General features: G+C 40.7%; 1 protein-coding gene across 3 annotated transcripts in view; it reads right to left on the bottom strand.

Moving 5' to 3' along the window:
• Positions 1-22631, bottom strand: part of LOC132881755 (GRAM domain-containing protein 2A) — an 81090-nt gene that overhangs the window by 45191 nt on the left and 13268 nt on the right. For all 3 annotated transcript variants that reach the window (XM_060914597.1, XM_060914599.1, XM_060914598.1), the window contains exon 2: positions 20735-20860. In XM_060914597.1, coding sequence (XP_060770580.1) covers positions 20735-20853 — 119 coding nt within the window. In that variant the 5' untranslated portion in view covers positions 20854-20860. The remainder of the gene's footprint in view (positions 1-20734; positions 20861-22631) is intronic.

The following is a 22631-nucleotide window of genomic DNA, read 5'->3' as shown; positions in this document are numbered from 1 at the left end:
ACACCTAATATGACAATATTTATATAGTTATCTAGAGCCTCCTATTTTCCGTTTCAAAAAACATTAAATTCCGTTTCAGAGAATGGCTAATTCCGTTTCAGACAATTTGTTTCAGTTATATGCTCAAATGACAACTAAATTGGCATTTTTAGATTTTCAACATATAAATATGAACATAATTCAGAATCAGAATTCTTAAGTACATGTAATAAATGCATGAAATTTTATGTTTCAGGTAACTGGTGTTGGGAGGCATCTGCATGTTTGCATTAAAATCTGCATGATTTTAAAACATGGCAAAACGACCAGTTATACACTTACTTGTTCGGTGTTTGTGGCTGATGCGGCAGGGATGCTTGGTACGGACCCAGGCTTCAGTGACAGTTGATGTGTAAAACCTGCCCTGTACTGTCCCAAGTTGTGGAAACATTCATCAGGAAAATGCTTCCGACAAACATACACCGTCTTAGGTAGACTCGACGGCATATTATTGGAGTAAATAAAATTAAGCCACTGCGTCTTCAGGGGCTCTCCCGTCGGCAGTAAAAACAGACTCTTTTCTGTGTTGTCACATCCATGTACAGCGCAATTTCCATGTTTCGCTCGCTTAGGTGATGCTATGTTGTTGTGTCCTCTATGGTCTCCTCACTACAACTGGGCGGGGCAATCCATACAGTGGGTGGGAATCCAGAGGGGGGGCGTGGGGATCATCTCCCACGCATTATTAACTCGTGGCCATGGAATATTTTTTTTTCACCCATGTCACCAGAGGGGCTCCGTAGATTCTGTTTCTGAGCACTAATTCCATTTCTGACCCCAATTTCCGCGATTTCCGTCCGTTTTCCGCGATCGCGGAAAATCGGAGGCCCTAGTTATCATAATTAATCAAAGATAATTGTATAATGTTTGCCACTCCTTAACAGAGAGTACTCTGTAACTCTGGCAAAGTGACATTACTAAATTAAATCAGAAAGGCAGTAATATTATTAGCATTAATACTTAAGATAGTTTTTGGCAGCAATTGCAGCTGTAAGCGATGCGGTTCCAGAGTCCAACACAATAAAATATGAAAATAAGGGGTTAACCAGGTCGAGTAGGTGTGTTGAGGCAGGGAAATCACCAGGCCCATACTCAGGCTCCACAGCAATAAATCCTTTGGAAAAGCTTAACCTGTTGTGCAACCAGACATTTTAGTCTAACAAATATGAAATGTGTCAAAGTTGATGAAAACACGTGTAAAGCTCGGCTTGGTCCTGTCTTTATCACATTAACAAACTAAACTGACATCCACAGTGAGAAATGAGAGTTTGACAGGTATATACAGGGTTTCTGCAGGCTTGAACAAGTTCAATTTAAGACTTTTTAAGACCTTTTTAAGACCATAACAGGTTAAATTTAAAGGTCTCATGGCATGGTGGTTTGTTGATGCTTTAAACGGGCTCGTGGAGGTTTCCGGATGTTATATCCGCAGCCTTTCTCGAAATGAACCCTCGGCACGTAAATATAGCCTCCTGGGAGAAAGCCCCATTTCAGCGCTTTTCCCAGTGCGTCGTTTTGCTAATGAGAAGCAGGAGGCGGGGAAGGGTAGAGGGTGGGGGCGGGCCATAGGGGGAGGGGGAGGGGCTTGACCAAGCTGCGGCCATGCTAGCTGTGTGTGAACAGTAGCAATGGCAATACTGATACTGATCTACATACTGACAGAAAATTATGGACACACAAAAATAAATATGAGAAATACATAACATAAGGAGAAATGACCACTAATCAGGTTCCTTCACAAGTCTAAATAAGGGAGTGGGAAAATGTGTGTACAACACTAGTAGTATAGTATAGTAGTATAGTGTTTGCGTGCACACACATACTCGCTGCTATCAGCGCCTGTAGCCACGCTGCTAAGACAAAACCCCGTTCTCCCTCGGACTCCTTTCGTAAACTCAACGTGACACAGAGAACAGAGAGTGAGAGTGTTCGGAGTGGTAGTTTACGAACGTATAATACCCTAGGCTTGAACACGCACTCCATAACCAAAGAGGATAGAAGCAGCAACTACAGAAACATATCGCTTATCCAACAGAAGACATGCATTGCGGAGCAATAGTCAAACATAAGCTCATAAGTTACAGTCAATTTCCAGACTAAACTCAGTTTAACAGAGCATGCTGCATGCTCTTTAGTTTTGTAGCGCAGATTACCTGGCTAACTGCAGGAAGCGGTTAGCTGCACAGCTAATGTAGCCATTGCAAGGCTAACGTGGCACCAATTTTAAAACACGGCAAAACGACTTAACAGTTATACACTTACTTGTTCGGTGTTTGTGGCTGATGCGGCAGGGATGCTTGGTACGGACCCAGGCTTCAGTGACAGTTGATGTGCAAAACTTGCCCTGTACTGTCCCAAGTTGTGGAAACATTCCTCAGGAAAATGCTTCCGACAAACATACACCGTCTTAGGTAGACTCGACGGCGTATTATTGAAGTAAATAAAATTAAGCCACTACGTCTTCAGGGGCTCTCCCGTCGGCAGTAAAAACAGACTACTTTCTGTGTTGTCACATCCATGTACAGCCCAATTTCCATGTTTCGCTCACTTAGGTGATGCCATGTTGTTGTGTCCTCTATGGTCTCCTCACTACAACTGGGCGGGGCAATCTCCCTTGCTGACGTAGTAAAAGGAAGAGCTTATAAACGTGCCGTTTTGACGCGCCATTCTCAAATGTTGGGCATAGTTTGGTTTACACATTATGAAATTTCTAGCCACTGGGGTGACTTAAGAAGGTCAGAGGAACTCATTTTAACGTTAAAAAACCTCAGAAAGTGAAAATTTCATGCCATGGGACCTTTAAGACTTACGCTGCACAAAAAAATAAAGAAAATTGCATATGAAGAGTATATGAGACAGTCATTGAGTGTACTCATTTTTGTAATTTAAACAAACTTAAACTATCCTGTTTTACCTCAGGCCACAGTGCTGCCCTGTTGTGATTGGCTCAAAACTCAAGACAAGTCTGTGCTTGTCCGTTGACGGCTACAGAGAAAGTTGTGCCATTTTCTAATTTACACAGAGCAATTTAAGGTCTTTGCACTTTGCATGCTCCTTGGACAATATGCCTGCATTTTTCTGTTTTTAACAATGAGATAAAATCTCTTGCGATGGTGATCTCGTCAAGATGGCAGCAATTACACTTCGGTTAAACAGCAAAAAGAAACATACAATACTAGTAACAAAACAATGCTAACTGCATAGATTAAAAAAGTGGCTATGAACAGACAACAGCACATATCACATGTCATATTACGACAGGAACAAGCAGTAGTAACATCCATGACCTTACGCTTAAAGCTCGACAAAGGAAAAACTTGACAGCGAGCTAATTAGCATTTGTTAGCGGCTACAGTCGGTACTCGGCACGTTAAAAGTGGGTCAACGTTGCAACGACATAACGTTACTGTACAAGCAATGCTTATTTAACGGTAACAAACTTAAGCCCTATGTGTTGAAATTCCTATCTTATTTGTTCGTTAATTTATCACACAGTCTTATCTCAGTCAACTTCTTCCCTCCTTCTATGGAAATTCAACGTCTCAGACGCGGACACAAGTGGGCGGGGGATGCGTTTGATTAAGTCTCCTGATTGGCTGGTGATAGATTGGTGTCATTATGGCATGTCGGAGTGGTTCATGCCAGGCTCGAATCCGATCCACCACTGAGGAGTTGCCCAATAAGAATCCAGAATGTCATCAAAAGACGTATTGTATTTTTTATTCTGTTCAAATTTACCAGACTGCTATGACAATTTAATTTCCCTTTGGGGATGAATAAAGTCATCCATCCATCCATCCATCCATCCATCCATCCATCCATCTATCTATATCCCGCAAATCACTTGAGGATGAGGCATTCGATTCCGTACGGTTTGTCTTGTAACATTACAGTTCGCACGGAGTTAGCTGATGTACCGTCTCGAGATGTGCTTAGACCTGACAATGGTGAACAAAATTGAGTGATGGCATGCAATTGTTGCAGACTTTTATGGGCAGCCTGGTGCTTCTCCGCTTTCGCATGTGATTCCAGTGCCTTTACCCCCAGGGTGCCGAGTTTGAGTGTTCTTTTGCACAATGTGCAGTACGCCTCAAACGGATTGTTTGGTACACGTTTTAACCAGTCTACGAAACCATTGCGTTCAAGCCAGCAGTCATTAAACTTGCATTTGCCCATTTTGCTACAAACCGTGACAATCTCCCTCGCTTCTTTTAGGCTCTACTGTCTAAATGCGCGCGTGCCATGCCCTGTGCATCACCATGCCAACCGGGCTAGACGCCGGATTCCACTGTGTCCCATTTGTAGTTTGCAGCGTAGCCTACTGACACTAAGTAGGCCTAGCCTATATGACTAATTATGAATATCACCAACGCATTCAACAAAAAAAAGCGAATGGGGTAAATGGACGTAAGGATTTAAGGCTTCACAAAATTACATTTAAGACCTACAATGCAAAATATGCTCGTATTTTAGACTTTTTAAGGCCTTAAATTAGGATTATCAAGTTTTAGACTTTTTAAGACTCCGCGGAAACCATGTATATACAGTATGTGACTTTCTAATTAGTACATAAGGGAGGAAAAAATATTGGTACATATCATATTATGTAAATACAAGCTTACACACACATACACACACACACGCACATGAATCAGTGAAAGTCTCCAGGTACATGAATCACATCAACTCAAAGTTGCTGTGACAAGAACGACCTGAATTCTGCAATGAAGTGGCTGAACAGTGTTTGGAGAAAAGATCAGAATTCTGCATCCTGAGTCATCAATGTGTCTGTACAAAGATCAATATGTTTATGGCAAGAATTGTTTTTATCTGTGGCAATTTAATTATTTTTTTAAATTGCCAAAAAAAAATGTTATAAATAGTCTATTCTTGACTTAGGTAGTTTTCACATTTGTGCTTTTCCCCTGAACTTTAGATCTCTGAGTTTAGCATGATTAGTTATTTTTGACCCTAGAAGAACCCTAGAAGATCCCTGGTCCTCCTGAAGGGGGGGGGGGGGGGGGGGAGACCCCAAAAACCCCCAACACTACAGTGGTCAGAGCCACATGCTCCAAGGAACGTGTTCGGTTTCATTTGTCACATTACTTACTGTTTCTATTTTTGTGATGCCAGGAAAGACTTGTTATGCTTTTTAATATATAGATCCAGACATTCATAGGACTGGAGCAATGTCATTAGTTCACTTTTGTCGTGCGAGTGCTGAGACAGAGCTGACACATCAGGCTGATGTGTGACAAGTTTTTTTTGCGATGTGTCAGCTCTCAGTGTCAGCACTCGCACCACAAAAGTGAACTAATGACATTGCTCCAGTCCTATGAATGTCTGGATCTATATATTAAAAAGCATAACAAGTCTTTCCTGGCATCACAAAAATAGAAACAGTAAGTAATGTGACAAATGAAACCGAACATGTTCCTTGGAGCATGTGGCTCTGACCACTGTAGTGTTGGGGGTTTTTTCCCCTTTTTTTACGAAACAAAATATATAAAATTTGTATTTATATGTTCACAGGTATTTATTCACAGGTATTTATTCACAATGACATGTAATGCATCCAAAAACCACCAATCTTTGCCACTCTTGCATGTATTGGTAGTAGAGGAAAATAATAAAAACTAGAAATCTGAAATTGCCACTGACAATTTTGAATCTTCATCTATTTCAAACGTAAACTGACGTTAACGTTAACAGCCTTGCGCCATTTTCCTCGCGCCGAGCGACAATCGCCTTGTGCCATCTGACTACTGTAAACAAACGTTCTTTTCATTTCCTTGTCATTGCCTTCTATCAATTAACAAATTAAAAAGGATGAACAAGCAATAATTATGGTTTTGGATGTTTTATTTTATTTTACTTTACTAGACAGCCGGACTAGCGACCAGATATGCTGTACAATATAGTCTACATTTCTTCATGATCTTATATTTCTAACTGCAAATAAAAATGAATCTAAAAAATGATAATACATTTGTCGGTTATATTTCCTGCCAATACTTCACAATTACAACATCGCTGATAACTTTCCTGAAATCTTTACAATAAAGCAAATATTCAAATATTAAAAAGACATTGCACAGTATATCTACCTCTATGTTTGCACATTGTTTGTTTGCCTTTTTTTTAATGTTATCTTCATTTTTCACTCTACCTTTATATTTTGCATTCCATATGCACGTTATATTTTATATTTCATATTATATATATATATTTTTTTTTATTTTGGTAAGCGTAGTTTGGTCGGGCAGTTGCAAAATAAGAATTTCACTACCCAATAATAAACCGCTGTGTCTGTTATTGTGTATATGACAAATAAAAAATCTTGAATCTTGAAAATATTCACAAAATCACTCCACAGACAGTTACCCCTACACGCACACACACAGTCCTTTAATGTTACTCTTCTTACAACACATTTACACGACATCCAATCTACACTTTCACTGCACGATTTACCAGTTACGCTTTTTAAAAGCCTGACGACAACTTCTCTTCTTACAAACTGACAACCAAATCTGATCCAGTTCCCTTTTTAAAGAGAACTTTCTTGTTATGTATCATTTTATAGAAACTCCATCTGTTTGCCATTTATTTCCTTTACAGTATGCACTGAAGATTGTGTTTACTCCCTAAAGTATCTGTACATGTAAACAGCTGAAGAAATTAGTGCATTAAAAACTGAAAATGACCTCCCTGACCTCGAACAGTGGGTCAAAGGCCAAATCTGACAGTTGACTCCGGTAGAACGGGTATACATTTGGGGTCGTTTACTATAGTATGTTATCAGCCAAAAACATTATTTCATGGTGAAAATAACATTTTTGTCTATTCTGATAGTTTTTCAGACTTGAGAAACATGTGATCTGACAGTATGAATAGAACGATCATCTCATCTCACCTCATTATCTGTAGCCGCTTTATCCTGTTCTACAGGGTCACAGGCAAGCTGGAGCCTATCCCAGCTGACTACGGGCGAAAGGCGGGGTACACCCTGGACAAGTCGCCAGGTCATCACAGGGCTGACACAGAGACACAGACAACCATTCACACTCACATTCACACCTACGGTCAATTTAGAGTCACCAGTTAACCTAACCTGCATGTCTTTGGACTGTGGGGGAAACCGGAGCACCCGGAGGAAACCCACGCGGACACAGGGAGAACATGCAAACGCCGCACAGAAAGGCCCTCGCCGGCCCCGGGGCTCGAACCCGGACCTTCTTGCTGTGAGGCGACAGCGCTAACCACTACACCACCGTGCCGCCCCTAGAACGATCATATGTAAATTATATATAGTGAATAATACATTTCATTTATGTCGAGGTAATAGTTTAGGCTAGAAGCAGAGAAAACACCAATGCAAAGTTTTAAGCGATAACCATCACATTTGGGAAATTTTTGTAATTTTTATATATAGCTTTTGATAAACTAAATCAATTTGTCAATCTACAAAAGAATACGCACTAAAGAAGAAAATACAAGGGCATTGTATGCAAATATTAAACTATTTTTGTGATTTTTTTGAAAATAGTACAGTCAGAAACGGAAAATAACCTCTAAAAGCAAGTCAAAGGTCAAATTTGACACTTGATTCTGGTAGAGCGGGTACATGTTTGGGGTAGTTTATTACAGCATCCTATAAGCCAAAATCAACATTTCATGGTGAAATGGCTATATTGACCATTTTTGCAAACGCGCAAAAGACATTACATTCATTTTTTTCGAAAACCGATAAAGACTTCTTTACCAAAGAAGAACCTGCACTGGTCCAAAGCAAATGACAACTTTTTGGCACCGTTGGCGTTTTTGAACGTGTTGTGGTTTTGGCTATTTAGAAAACAAACTGTTTTGGATCGTGGTCCAGAACATAGACATATAAACATAGTCGCCGCCTTCTGCGTAGAATCATACGTCATCCTCGCCGCCATATTGGATGTGGCAAAGTGGAGATTCTTCACCCGTCTCTGGTATAGCGTCTAGACAGTAGCCGAGAATAAAGATGCCTCATTCATGTGCTGCGTTTAACTGTACCAAACGAGATCACATGGGATTACCTTTCACAGGTGAGACTGGAAAAATACTTTTCATTGTATTTGGTCATTATAACGTAATTTTACGAACAGATTTTCCTGACTTTGTGGCTAATATGAAGTCTCATGCATAATAGCCACTCGGTGAAACCTGTCTCCAAACAACGAAGTATTTCCTTCGTAACTATGCTGATTGTTGTTAGTTGCTTAGCTAACTTTTCACATACTATGTAGGTTTCCCAAAAATAAAAGACATGAAAAAGCAGTGGGAGACAGCTGTACGACGGGAAGGGTTTTCTGCTACTCTGTCATCCATGCTCTGCAGTGAACACTTCAAAACGGAGGATTTTGACAGAACAGGTCAGACAGTCAGGATCAGAGAGGGAGCTGTTCCTTCAGACTTCAGTTTCCCAGCTCATCTCCACCGGGTAGGCGTATAGTTATAAGCAGTGAGAATTAGATAACACATCACATTAAAAGTTATACATGTTGTTTTGATGCCTGTTTGTTTCCCAAATGTATACGTGTGTGTCTTAATGGGTGAATAAAAGGCATCGAGTTAAATATTATTGTAGAAAGGGGCTTTATGAAGTTCAGTCCATTTACTTGCATTGGTTTACGGGGAAGATTTGCCACATCCAATATGGCGGACACTCTGACGTATCCCAGCAACGGGGCCACCAGCTCAATGCGGCGTCTATGTTTATATGTCTATGGTCCAGAACGTGTCACTTTCCGCTTGACTGGCATCAAAGCTTTTTGCGCAGGAAATGAGCACATCATTTGTTTAGATAAAATCTAAGGGGAGATCCTTATCTCTTTTGTAGAAACTGTAATAAATGAAATGACAACAAAAACCACATAAAATATGCTCTGTGACCTTGAAAAATAGGTCCAGGTCACTCATCTTGGGTCAGTGAGCCTCCGCTGTCCGTGGCTACCAGTGGATAAAATTTCATCTGAAACGGAACAACTTTTGGAATAAATAAATAAATATCACCAAAAACAATGGAATCGTGTAATTGAGCGACGGTTCAGAATGAATACAAACCCGTGATGAAGGTCCCTTCCACCAAACTCAGTCCTGAGTGCAGATTTGAGTATCCAGCCCCAGCCTGCACTCGATCACTTTAACTGACAACCTTGCGACTGTCACAGCACCCCAAAAAGCATTACCACGGAGTTTTGCATTTTTAACAAAATGTTCTTCAAGACCTGACCTTGAGCAACCATCACATGCAGGATGCTGCAACACACTAGAGCTGTGTACTGGAACAAAAGAAAGTCTTTGGCGTGAGGGTTTTTTTTGTTTTTTAAACTGTCCTGCAGGCTGGAGCAGGTGGTTAGATGCATTCATCATCAGTCACTGCTCTATCCTGAACGGAGTAATCTTGGTCATGTATTCTGACAACCAGAAATCATCTGTGCCCACATCTGTAATGGGAGAAATGTGCTATTGGCAGCTAATCAGCTCAGCAGGAAAACATATTTTATATTTCATTCTGATGTTCTGTTAAAAATGGACAAGAGTGCAGAACCATTCTCACCAATTTGAGACGTTTTGATGAAGTGCGTTTTGTCACTCTGGCTCACTAGAGTATAGACGGCTCCATTGTGCAGTCTCGAATAGTGATTACTCGGTCTCGCTGTCATTATGCGCTCTTTGTGTCTTTGAGAGTTTAGGCGGAGGGAAGATGGCACTTTTCTACCTAATGAGGCCCACTTTCAGGCTACTGAAATACACCGCATGCCTCCATTACACTAATTTCCTCCATGACATCCTTTTCATTTCATTCATTTTCTCTCTTGTGTGGCAGGGACGCACCCTGATGAGGGATGTGCTGATATTACATGATTCTGTCATGATAACCGATCGTTTCAAATGTGTATTAGTATTAAAAAGATTATTAAGGAAAGAAAGCTTATTGTGTTGCTTGTTTTGCTGAACATCATAATTTCACACTATGCAAGCAACATTTATAACACCTCAGCTTACTTAAGTTCTCTACTATACTTAGGAAGTAATATACATTCCAAAGTTTATGAACATAAATATATTACTGTTAATCAAAACAGTAACATTTGTATTGTCTAGGCATCAGACTATCCATATTTTTTCTGGATCTGGATCCTATTCCAGGCAACACTTGGTGTGAGGCAGGAATTGCTGAGTTTCACGTGACGTCACATCCGCCTCATTAGTTACTCAAAACTTTAGCTGGTGGTCTACCAAAGCTCAGCAGACAAAGCGTTTGTACGGAGAAGGTGCATTGCTCGCATGAAAAATGCCTTACGCTTGCGTTGTTTTAGGTTGTTCGAATCGATCAAACCGTGAAACTGATAAAAGTTTCTTCAGGGTTCCCCGTGAACTAATAAAAAAGGGTGAACGAACACAGGATTTCACAAAAAGACGCCGAGAAAGGTGGTTTTTGAGCCTCTCGCTGAAATCAAAGGGAGCTGAGTTGAAGCATGCTCGAGTTTGCAGTGATCACTTGGTGAAAGGTTTGTATCTCCCTCTCAGCTATGTCCTTAGTGTTTTCCAAGTACTTTTCTTGCTATGTGTCGTTATTTTACGGTACTTTTTTTAGTCACGAAGTGCTAAAGTCCCCAGCTGTTTCTTTGTTTACTCCTCACAAAGTCCATATGCACGAAGGCTGCGACAAAATTCTTCCCCAGCCGTACAGTTACAATGCGTCGGGATCACTTCTCCGTCTTGTTTAACTAAGATCCAGGTCTTTAAAGGGGTTTCTGATGATCTTTGTGAATGATTTACCTGAGAGATATGAGTGAACACAAGTGAGAATCAAGCCAACTGTTTGTTCACACTTCAACTTTTATAGTGCTTTGTTGTAAAGACGCGAACAAAACGCTTAACACACACACACACATTTTATATATATATATATATATATATATATATATATATATATATATATATATATATACACACACACACACAACGCCAATTCCAAAAAAGTCAGGACGCTGTGTAAAGTATAAATAAAAACAGAATGCGATAATTTGCAAATCATGGAAACCCTATATTTTATTGAAAATAGTACAAAGACAACATATCAAATGTTGAAACTGAGAAATTTTATTGTTTTTTGAAAAATATATACTCATTTTGAATTTGATGTCAGCAACACGTTTCAGAAAAGTTGGGACAGGGGCATGTTTACCACTGTGTTGCATCATGTCTACTTTTAACAACAATCTGTAAACGTTTGGGAACTGAGGAGACAAACTGCTGTAGTTTTGAAAGAGAAATGTTGATATACAATTTCAGTTGCTCAACAGTTCGGGTTCTCATTTGTCGTATTTTGCGCTTCATAATGTGCCAAATGTTTTAAATGGGAGACAGGTCTGGACTGCAGCAGGCCAGTTTAGCACCCGGACTCTTTTGCTATGGAGACATGCAGTTGTAATATGTACAAAAAGCAGTTTGGCGTTGTCTTGCTGAAAGAAGGAAGGCCTTCCCTGAAAAAGATTTTGTCTGGATGGCAGCATATTGCTCTGAAATGTGTATATATCATTCAGCATTAATGATGCCTTCCCAGATGTACAAGCTACCCATGTCATGTGCACTAATGCACCCTCATACCATCACAGATGCTGCCTTTTGAGCTGTGCACTGATAACAAACCGGATGGTCCCTCTCCTCTTTTGCCTGGAGGACGTGGTGTCCATGATTTCTAAAAAGAATTTCTGCTTTTGATTCGTCAGACCTCGGGACAATTTCCACTTCGCCTCAGTCCATCGTAAAACAGCTCGGGCCCAGGGAAGGGGGCGGTGTTTCTGGATATTGTTTATATATGGGTTTAACTTGCATTTGTGGATGCAGTAATGAACTGTTTTCACAGACGATGGTTTTCTGAAGTGTTCCTGAGCCCAGACAGTGATTTCCACTACAGACACGTCTCTGCTTTTAATACAGTGTCACCTGAGGGTCTGAAGATCACAGGCATCCACTGTCAGTTTTCAGCCTTGTCTCTTGCAGAGATTTCTCCAGATTCTCTGAATCTTTTAATGATATTATGGACCATAGATGATGTGACCCCCAAAATCTTTGCAGTTTTACACTGAGGAACATTATTCTTAAATTGTTGCACTGTTTGCCCACGCAGTCTTTCACAGAGCGGTGAACTCCTCCCCATCTTTACTTCTGAGAGACTCAACCTCTCTGGGATGCTCTTTTTATACCCAATCATGTTACTGACCTGTTGACAATTAATCAAATTAGCTTTTTTTTTTAGCATTACACAACTTTTTCAGTCTTTTGTTGCCCCGTCCCAACTTTTCTGAAATGTGTTGCTGACATCAAATTCAAAATGAGCATATATTTTTCAAAAACCAATAAAATTTCTCAGTTTCAATATTTAATATCTTGTCTTTGTGCCATTTTCAATGAAATATAGGGCTTCCATGACTGCAAATCTTCAACTCTTTTGGAATTGGGGTTGTATATACACACACACACACACACACACAGGGCGGTACGGTGGTGTAGTGATTAACACTGTTGCCTGACAGCAAGAAGGTCCGGGTTCGAGCCCCGTGGCCAGCAAGGGCCTTTCTGTGTGGAGTTTGCATGTTCTCCCCGTGTCCGCGTGGGTTTCCTCCGGGTGCTCCGGTTTCCCCCACAGTCCAAAGACATGCAGGTTAGGTTAACTGGTGACTCTAAATTGACCGTAGGTGTGAATGTTGTGAGTGCTGTTTGTTGTCGGTGTGTCAACCGATGCTTCGCGCAGATGATTTCTATATTTACTCTAGAACTACTGGTATAAGCTAACAAATCTTCAATGTCTCTTTTTCTAGCAACATAATTTGTCTAAGACTGGGCTTGCGATGTGCAAGACACGCGTCTTTCAGCACACAAACCACCGCCATTTTTGTTGCTTCCTATAAGAGGTAGTCACACGCATGCGTACAATCGGCCGTTTATGATGCGAGAGACACTCGCGCTATGCATAACGTACAGACGTTGGTCTATGATCAGGGACAACCACGCTGTGTGCATCGCATAAACGTTTTGTAGACTGAGAGGGGGTCGGAGTCACCGGAAACAAAGTATTTTTTTTGTTTAGCCTAAGAAAAGTCATGTGACTGAAACCCAGCAATTAGCCTAACCTGCATGTCTTTGGACTGTGGGGGAAAACAGAGCACCCGGAGGAAACCCACGCAGACACGGGGAGAACATGCAAACTCCACACAGAAAGGCCCTCATTGGCTGCTGGGCTCGAACCCAGAACCTTCTTGCTGTGAGGCGACAGTACTAACCACTACACCACCGTGCCACCCACATATGTACGTGCTTGGAAAATATTTTATATAGCAGAAAGTGTCCCCTTGTGAAAGATTTTATCAGGCACGTATATCTGTTTCCTGGATAACATACACTTTTGTTTTGATCAACAGTTGTGTATTTATGTTCATAAGTAATACAACTTGCATCATGCTTTACTTCTGAAGCTTACGGTATTTGACAATCAAAGCTTGACATTCAATCGCTTAAATAGCGAGCAAGGTTTCAGACATCTTCATAGAAGACTGACTGTTTTTATCACCATGTTTGTTAAACTGGCTCCGGATACAACAGAATCATTGCAGGAAGATTACAAAGTCATCTGAAAAGGACCGGCTTCCTCTCAGGATTAAGTTGTCAAATGTTGCTGGAAAAAGTCTGGATAATAACAGCCCCAAGGCAACTCCCTCCTGAATGGCACAATATTTTGATGCGTTGAGTATATAATTAATTATATCTAACAAATTACATCTTCACCTCCAGCTAGCACCCATAAATAATTTGTTTGGCTCTATCAGCTTTTTTCAAACATTTTTTTCATGAGAACAGTAAATATGTCAGCTTTTTATTATTCTGAGACACTAAGGCCGAATCCCATTTCACCCCTTGGACCAACCCCTTGGCCCTTCCCCTCCATTTTGCTCGTTCACGTGAAGGGGTAGGGGTATCCCAATCCCAGTTAACGCGGAGGGGTAGGGGAAGGGGTAGGGCTTCTGTACCCCTCCAAACGGAGATTTTCCTGGAGCTGACTCCGAACGAAGGGGTTTGAGTGATTTTCCACAATGCCATGCGGATTTCAGCGAGATTTCATGCGGATTTCAGAAAGATGGCGATTCCCGCAGCGAAAGATTGTCATAAATGTATTTTCTCTATTATTTACGTGTTTTAAAGTTGTTATCCAAAGGAAACACGCCGCTTGATTCGCTTTCGAGCTGAGAATGAGCAGCGATTTCTGAAATCCAAGCTGCTGCTAAAAAGCTTTGGGAGTGAGTATTGTTTTCGGTTGCTTTACTGCGTACGTTTTGTTCTGTTATTCTCGCTTTTATTGTTTACATGAGTGTTCTGACACCTCATTCTGTCGGATGTGGTGCACGAAGCGCCAAAGATATCCCATTCAGTGGTGTTAGTTAACAAATCACACCCTGCCAGCAGAGATCTCTGGTTCTGCCTCTGGCTCTGACTGTAGCGGCTGGTCGCAGCCAATGACGCATTTGGTTGCGTTTTGCTAACGTAAACGCTGACGGAGGTACGCGATGACGTATGCGATCGTTGAAGGGCTATCCCAATACGTAAGGGTTGAATTTCAAGCCCTATCCCTTGTAGCTCAGTTTCAAGGGGAAGGGCCAAGGGGAAGGCGGAGGGGAAGGGGGAGGGGTAGAAATTAGAATTGGGCCTAAATCCCAATAAATTTTCATTCAAAAACACACAGGCTACACATGACAATGCTCCAGGACAGGACTAAGGTTAGGGTTCAATTCTAATGTTTCACTATGTAATCAAACAAAAATCGTCATGAGAGGCGGTGCTGTGTTTTATCGGCCTGCAATTTATAATTGGTTCCAGACGTCTGGATGGCTGCTATACTAACCTGCTGAGGAGGGTACAGACTCTCCCATGGCAGTCACATCCAACTCTGGAACAAATTTACGGGAAAATCCCAAAGGTGAGCCTACGACTAATTGAATGTCGTACAAGATTCGCTGGACACTGCTATCGTGCGAAGGATGAATTAGTATCTGATCTCCTTCTGTGGAAAGCGTCTACCAGCAGGAAGCTGATGTACTCAGACATAATAGCACGTGACACTGGTATAAGCAAGGAAGCTCCTTCTGACCTTGATGGCGGATAGAGACTGTTGGCGCAAAGTTGTGCTTAGAGTCTCGCCCAAGGGCGAGGGGTAAGGTAAGGTATAATTGGTTAGTTGTGACAACACAATTGGACTGAACTGAACATTTTTGCTAGCTTTAGAGACTTTTTTATAAACAGAAGGCAGGTTTCCATTAACCTACGTTATTTGCAATTTGATTTTGCGAACTAAAAAAACGAGTAATGGAAATAATGTTAATGAAAAAAAACCCTCAAATACTGCAAAAACGCTTCTACGCTTGCATGAGGTGGTTTTTCAGACGATCCAATAAAGCAGGATTTTTGAAAATTGAAATGGAAACATTTTTTGCATGAAAGTCACGACATAATATGAAGAGTCAGTCAAAAACATGGCGTGTTTTGTGTTTGGACTGTTGCAAGAGGAGAAAACCCAGCTTTAACTGTATAACATCACCCAACAGACTTTTTTTTTTTAATTGCTTCCATTTTGTGCAAAATTGCAATGGAAACCTGCCTGGAGACATTAGTTACCAGTAAAAGTTCTACATTCATTCAGGGAAGGTGATTCTCGCTTCTGCGCTACAAAGGTTATGGTTACACTGCAGCGGGCGATGCTTTGCGATGAGTTATCGATGAAAACGAGACGTTTTGGTGGCGATGCATGGCAATGTGTACTTCATACAGGTGAGCTAAAAGTTGTGGTCACACAGCAGGCGAACACTTGGCCCCTTTCTTTTGAGGTGACTGGGCATTCTTCCTAGGAGGCATGCTTGAGGGTTTTGTACATATCAGCATCTGGCAGGAAAATGATCGCCGATGCCTTGCTCAATAGATTTCAACAATGGGTGACATCAGCGCCAACCAATCAGCAACGATCACAAATGCATCATCTAACCGTAGCCAAACATTTTCCAAATATTCATGAACCCTTCACTCAACCAATTACAAACCTCGATGACGAAGAATCCCCGAATGTGAATACACTTTTTAAGTCCAAGTGAAGGTTAGGCTGTGCCTCGCCACTGTGTCGAAGAGGCTCCCACGAGCATCGGGGATATGGATTTGAGACAAATACACCTCCAGAGGCTCGGTGAAGGTTCCACGAGCTTCAGGAAGTATTCCCAAACCCATCTGCAAGTATTTGTCGCGGAGTTTGTCGATGAACACATCGGCACCAAATTTAAATGCATGCATTGAAATTTTTTTGGTGACATTTCTGGCCACTCATGAAGTGGAGACACACCAAAAAATAGCTCGCGAAGCTCGGAGAACATTCACCATGCATCACACGATTGGTGGTGATGCTACCAATTTTTCATCGCCAAGTATTCACAAACCTATTGCAAGCTGAAGTGTGACCAGGGCCTGAAACTAAAGTTATGAAACCTGACTTAAATAAATAAATAAATAAATAAATAAATCTCAGCTGCTATAATTATCGACACTTTAATGATCTTTTGGCCGTTGCAAAAGTAGAAAAGACTTTCAATATGTAAATTGTGCATGAATAATTACTCAAACTTCCACTGGGGGGGGGGGGGGGGGGGGGGAGTTGATTCTCGATTACTTAGCATATCAGATCACGTGACACCGTTCCACAATTATCAACATGCAGATGATTATTTATAAAAAAAAATAATCAGTATGTCGTATTAAGTTAACAAAACATAGTTTTTATTTTAAATTTGTTTTACATAGACTTATATTTAGTGCAAAATATATTTTATATAAATATATCGATGTCGGTGCTTACGTAAATGAGGAAGTAATTCTAATGTTTGTAAATAAATGAACTGATAATGTTTAACCTGTGCCAGAAATTCTTTTTGTTCCACTTTCTAAGTATTTTTGTAGATCACATTTTGTTAATTATTCGTTGTTGTTTGTATTAATTTCTAGTTTTGTAGTTTACCAATAAATCTCAACAGCCAATTGACATTGTAACCGCATGAAAATCCAGGTCAAAGGTCGCATGTCATTCCTCGATCCAAAATATAAAATGTCTACTGATAGTGTAATATATGGTAGATATTTACAACAAACTGTAAAAAAAAAAAAATCTGAATGGAATAGAAGAATCTGAATATTTCAAGCATGTAATTTTTTACATGCTAGAAATGTAATTCTGCTCTAATTCTATTTATTGCAATAGGATTCCAAATACTCTATAATCATTCCATTCTGTTATGAATCAGAAAAAAATTTTTTATAAATCACAGCACTTTTATTTTTTTTAAAGTACTTCATCTACTTCAACAATGTTACACAAAGATCGATCCGTAACAGCTGTAAATGTCACTTAATTCCACAGGGTGTCGATAATGGTGGACACCGGTGAAAGTGATCACTATTATCGACACCTCACATGACTTCTCAAACACGCATTTAGATCCAAAACGACGATTGTCAAATGAAAGAGTAAGAAACAAAGTAGGTTTCGACAAGCAGATCATGAAATATCTGTGAATTTGATAAGTAAAAACATGTCCATGATCTTTCCACCATGCTCACTTGCGATGAGAATGTCCGGGTTTTCCTCAGATTGCTGATCGTGCTAAAAAAGATTCCATCTCAGGTAACGAGCTGTCATCAGACAACAAAATCAAAGGGCGAGGGGGGTCTGTTGATTGATTAATTAACCAATAATAACTGTTGTAACTGAAACTCACTAAAATAGTTTTTTTATTGGTAAATCTGAAAAAGGTGTCGATAACTGTAGCCGCTGCTTGTTTGCTCTCTCTCTCTCTCTCTCTTATTATATATATGTATATATATATATATATATGTATATATATATATATATATACACACACAGGTCCTTCTCAAAAAATTAGCATATTGTGATAAAGTTCATTATTTTCTGTAATGTACTCATAAACATTAGACTTTAATATATTTTAGATTCATTACACACAACTGAAGTAGTTCAAGCCTTTTATTGTTTTAATATTGATGATTTTGGCAAAAAAGTAAAGGAAAACCAAAAATCCCTATCTCAAAAAATTAGCATATTTCATCTGACCAATAAAAAAAAGTGTTTTTAATACAAAAAAAAAGTTAACCTTCAAATAATTATGTTCAGTTATGCAGTCAATACTTGGTTGGGAATCCTTTGGCAGAAATGACTGCTTCAATGCGACGTGGCATGGAGGCGGTCAGCCTGTGGCACTGCTGAGGTGTTATGGAGGCCCAGGATGCTTCGATAGCGGCCTTAAGCTCATCCACAGTGTTGGGTCTGGTGTCTCTCAACTTCCTCTTCACAATACCCCACAGATTCTCTATGGGGTTGAGGTCAGGAGAGTTGGCAGGCCAATTGAGCACAGTAATACCATGGTCAGTAAACCATTTACCAGTGGTTTTGGCACTGTGAGCAGGTGCCAGGTCGTGCTGAAAAATGAAATCTTCATCTCCATAAAGCTTTTCAGCAGATGGAAGCATGAAGTGCTCCAAAATCTCCTGATAGCTAGCTGCATTGACCCTGCCTTTGATAAAACACAGTGGACTAACACCAGCAGATGACATGGCACCCCAAATCATCACAGACTGTGGAAACTTCACACTGGGCTTCAAACACCTTGGATTCTGTGGCTCTCCACTCTTCCTCCAGACTCTAGAACCGTGATTTCCAAAGTAAATGCAAAATGTACTTTCATCTGAAAAGAGGACTTTGGACCACTGAGCAACAGTCCGTTTCTTTCTCTCCTTAGCCCAGATAAGACACTTCTGACATTGTCTCTGGCTCAGGAGTAGCTTGATATTAGGAATGTGAAAGTTGTATCCCCTTTCTTGAAGATGTCTGTTCGTGATGGGTCTTGATACACTGAAACCAGCCTCAGTCCACTCCTTGTGAAGCTCTCCCAAGTTCTTGAATCAACTTTTCTTGACAATCCTCTCAAGACTGCGGCCATCCCTTTAGCTTGTGCACCTTTTCCAGCCACCCTTTTCAGCAATGACCTTTTGTGGCTTACCCTCCTTGTGGAGGGCATCAGTGATCATCTTCTGGACAACAGTCAAGTCAGCAGTCTTCCCCATGATTGTGGTTGTGTGTACTGAACTAGACCGAGAGATACACTGTGTTCATACTGTTTTACTCAAACTCGAAATGAAATATTCTAATATTTTGAGATGTTTTTTTTTATGTTTTTGTACTGTATGCCATACTGATTAAAATTAAAATAGAAAAATGCTTGAAACATTTTAGTTTATGTGTAATGAGTCTATAATATATAACATTTTCACTTTCTTAAATAACTGATGGAAAATATTGAACTTTATCACAATATGCTAATTTTTTGAGAAGGACCTGTATACACACACACACACACACACACACAAAGAGCTCATAAACATCTGAGTAAAGTTTATAGCCACATTATAGGTTTTCATAAGAAAACAGCAGAAAGTGATCCTTTAAAGTGACATAGGTCGATGTGCTGGTTCAGGAATCATTTAATCCACTCCCCTTTCCGAATTGTTTGAGCTGATACCCATCCCCATAGCTGGTATGCATCATCTTGTTTCAATACATTTTATTTCCTAATGCGGGGCGTCCTAACCACGTGTTAGTCTGTTTACAAAACCAGTATGGAAAAGTCACATGAGGTCATGCACAGGTCAGAGGTCGTGACCACGGAACCACAGCAAACATGGTGGATCGCCCAGATCGAAGAAAGACTCCTAAATCGAGACAAATGACAATGATTTTAAGGAAGTATCTGACATTGTCAGAGGCAAAACGCACCAGAAAAGAGAGCGTAAAAACACGGCAGACAAGCTGTGTCCGTACCCAAGTGTAAACATTAGCGTGCGGTATTTTTCCAGCTCATTCTGCTTCACAGGCACGAGGCAGCAGGCAATACAGCATGTGATTCAAGTACCTAGGGATTATTCTAGGTCCACAGGGTATTATTCATCTTTTTAATACATCGACCTGTGTCAGTTTAAACTCAAGTATTCTCTCAATGCCACGCCCCCTTTTTATGACTAAACTAAGATGGTTTGCTATGGTAATGGTTTGTTTTTTAGCTGCAAAACAAACCCTTGGATTGTAGATCGCCTACGAGAGTGTTCACATGGAGTCTGGGGCTGATCACCAGTCAGCCATTGTCCTAAGTGAAGCTTCATGGTAATACCAACGCCCTGAAAACTCGACCAATATTGTCCTTTGACGGACAATACAATGGGATTTATGACAAAACCTATAAGGCTGAATGTATACGCCCAACAAAACCCCACGATATATACAGTATACATTTGTGTCTGGATTTTAAAACCTTCATTTAGATGTTTATCAGACATTGTAGGTGCTTAACACTTGGGATTTTACTTGGAAGAACCAGTTAGTGTGGTACAGGCTCAGACCTGTAGCAGACAGAAGGTATGATTTCATTTCTGACATGGCTAACAGAGATGTACCACATCCTTCTAGAAAATTCCAAACCATGAAACTCTGACTAAAAGGAGAATTGGTGTTAGAGTGAGTGATGGCATGTGTGTGTGGGGTTTTTTTCCTCACATGATGCCTTGTCTGAAATGCTGGGGACAGTGTGGCTCATCCTCTTTTTGAGGGTCACTGGTCTCTGGCAGGATCACGAGGCCCACATCATCGCTCTGATCCATCTGTTCCGCCATCATCCTTCGCCTGAGGGAATTCATAAAAGTATATAATAACCATATGACATATATTCATTCAATAGTCTCTAGGTATAAATCACCAAGTCAATAAGGTGAAAGGTCAAAGTTATAAAAACGTGAACTAATCCCTTCATTAAGAGGTGTTTAAAGGACCCATGGCATGGTGGTTTGTTGATGCTTTAAACGGGCTCGTGGAGGTTTCCAGATGTTATATCCGCAGCCTTTCTCGAAATGAACCCTCGGCACGTAGATATAGCCTCCTGGGAGAAAGCCCCATTTCAGCCCTTTTCCCAGTGCGTCGTTTTGCTAATGAGAAGCAGGAGGCGGGGAAGGGTAGAGGGTGGGGGCGGGTCTTATCATTAATATTCATGACATGTAAACGTATTACCTCTGATTGGCTAACAGCACTGTGACGCTACCTCCAGTGGGTCAGAACAAGCGGATGTGGGTGTCTTACTATGGCGAGAGAGAAGGAACAAACCGCGAAGGGAAAAATACCGCGCGCTGACATCATTAAGGTGCGACGCGAGGAAATAAAATAAATTCAACAAATGTTTGGGTTTTTACTGAACAAACAAACAAATAAAATGAACGAGTGACTTAAAAAAAAGAATGTGGGTGTCTTTGTAAAACTGTTTTGATTGGCTATTATAACAGAGCATGCTGCATGCTTTTTGGTTTTGTAGCGCAGAGTACCTGGCTAACTGCAGGAAGCGGTTAGCTGCACAGCTAATGTAGCCATTGCAAGGCTAACGTGGCACCGATTTTAAAACATGGCAAAACGACTTAACAGTTATACACTTACTTGTTCGGTGTTTGTGGCTGATGCGGCAGGGATGCTTGGTACGGACCCAGGCTTCAGTGACAGTTGATGTGCAAAACCTGCCCTGTACTGTCCCAAGTTGTGGAAACATTCATCAGGAAAATGCTTCTGACAAACATACACCGTCTTAGGTAGACTCGACAGCGTATTATTGGAGTAAATAAAATTAAGCCACTGCGTCTTCAGGGGCTCTCCCGTCGGCAGTAAAAACAGACTCCTTTCTGTGTTGTCACATCCATGTACAGTGCAACTTCCATGTTTGGTGGCAACTTTTGAGCTGGGCGGGCAATCCATACAGTGGGTGGGAATCCAGAGGGGGGGCGTGGGGATCATCTCCCTTGCTGACGTAGTAAAGGGAAGAGTTTATCAACGCACCGTTTTGACGCGCCATTCTCAAATGTTGGGCATAGTTTGGTTTACACATTATGAAATTTCTAGCCACTGGGGTGACTTAAGAAGGTCAGAGGAACTCATTTTAACGTTAAAAAACCTCAGAAAGTGAAAATTTCATGCCATGGGACCTTTAAAGGTGCAATAATCATTCTTTATTTCTTACTAGTAAAAATAACCTGGAAAATATGTACTATATAACACGATTAAAAAATTATTTAGGCTATCAGCACGTTTATTTAAGCTGTAAGGCCTCAGCGTAAGTGTATCATGTGGCTGAGAAATCCCGATTGGGATACTGCAGTCCAGGCTTTTTTTTTTTTTTTACTGCTTGTCTGTGTTTACATGGGCCTCCTGTCAGTCTTTTTATAGACACTGCCCAACACCCCTTCTCAGTCTGTTCAGAAAGAAAAACACAGCAGAAGCCAGCAAGCTCCCAGCACAACCATATACTTAACTATTAGCAAAAAACTGACCGTTCGTCCAAAAAACGTTTTGCACTTTTCCAAGACAGAAAAATGTATGACTGGTGAATCTGAAGTGGAATTAGTGACATTGCTCCTGA

The sequence above is a fragment of the Neoarius graeffei genome, chromosome 2 (assembly GCF_027579695.1).
Source record: "Neoarius graeffei isolate fNeoGra1 chromosome 2, fNeoGra1.pri, whole genome shotgun sequence".
Classification (NCBI taxonomy): Eukaryota; Metazoa; Chordata; class Actinopteri; order Siluriformes; family Ariidae; genus Neoarius; species Neoarius graeffei.
This window is presented reverse-complemented; position numbering and strand designations above follow the sequence as displayed.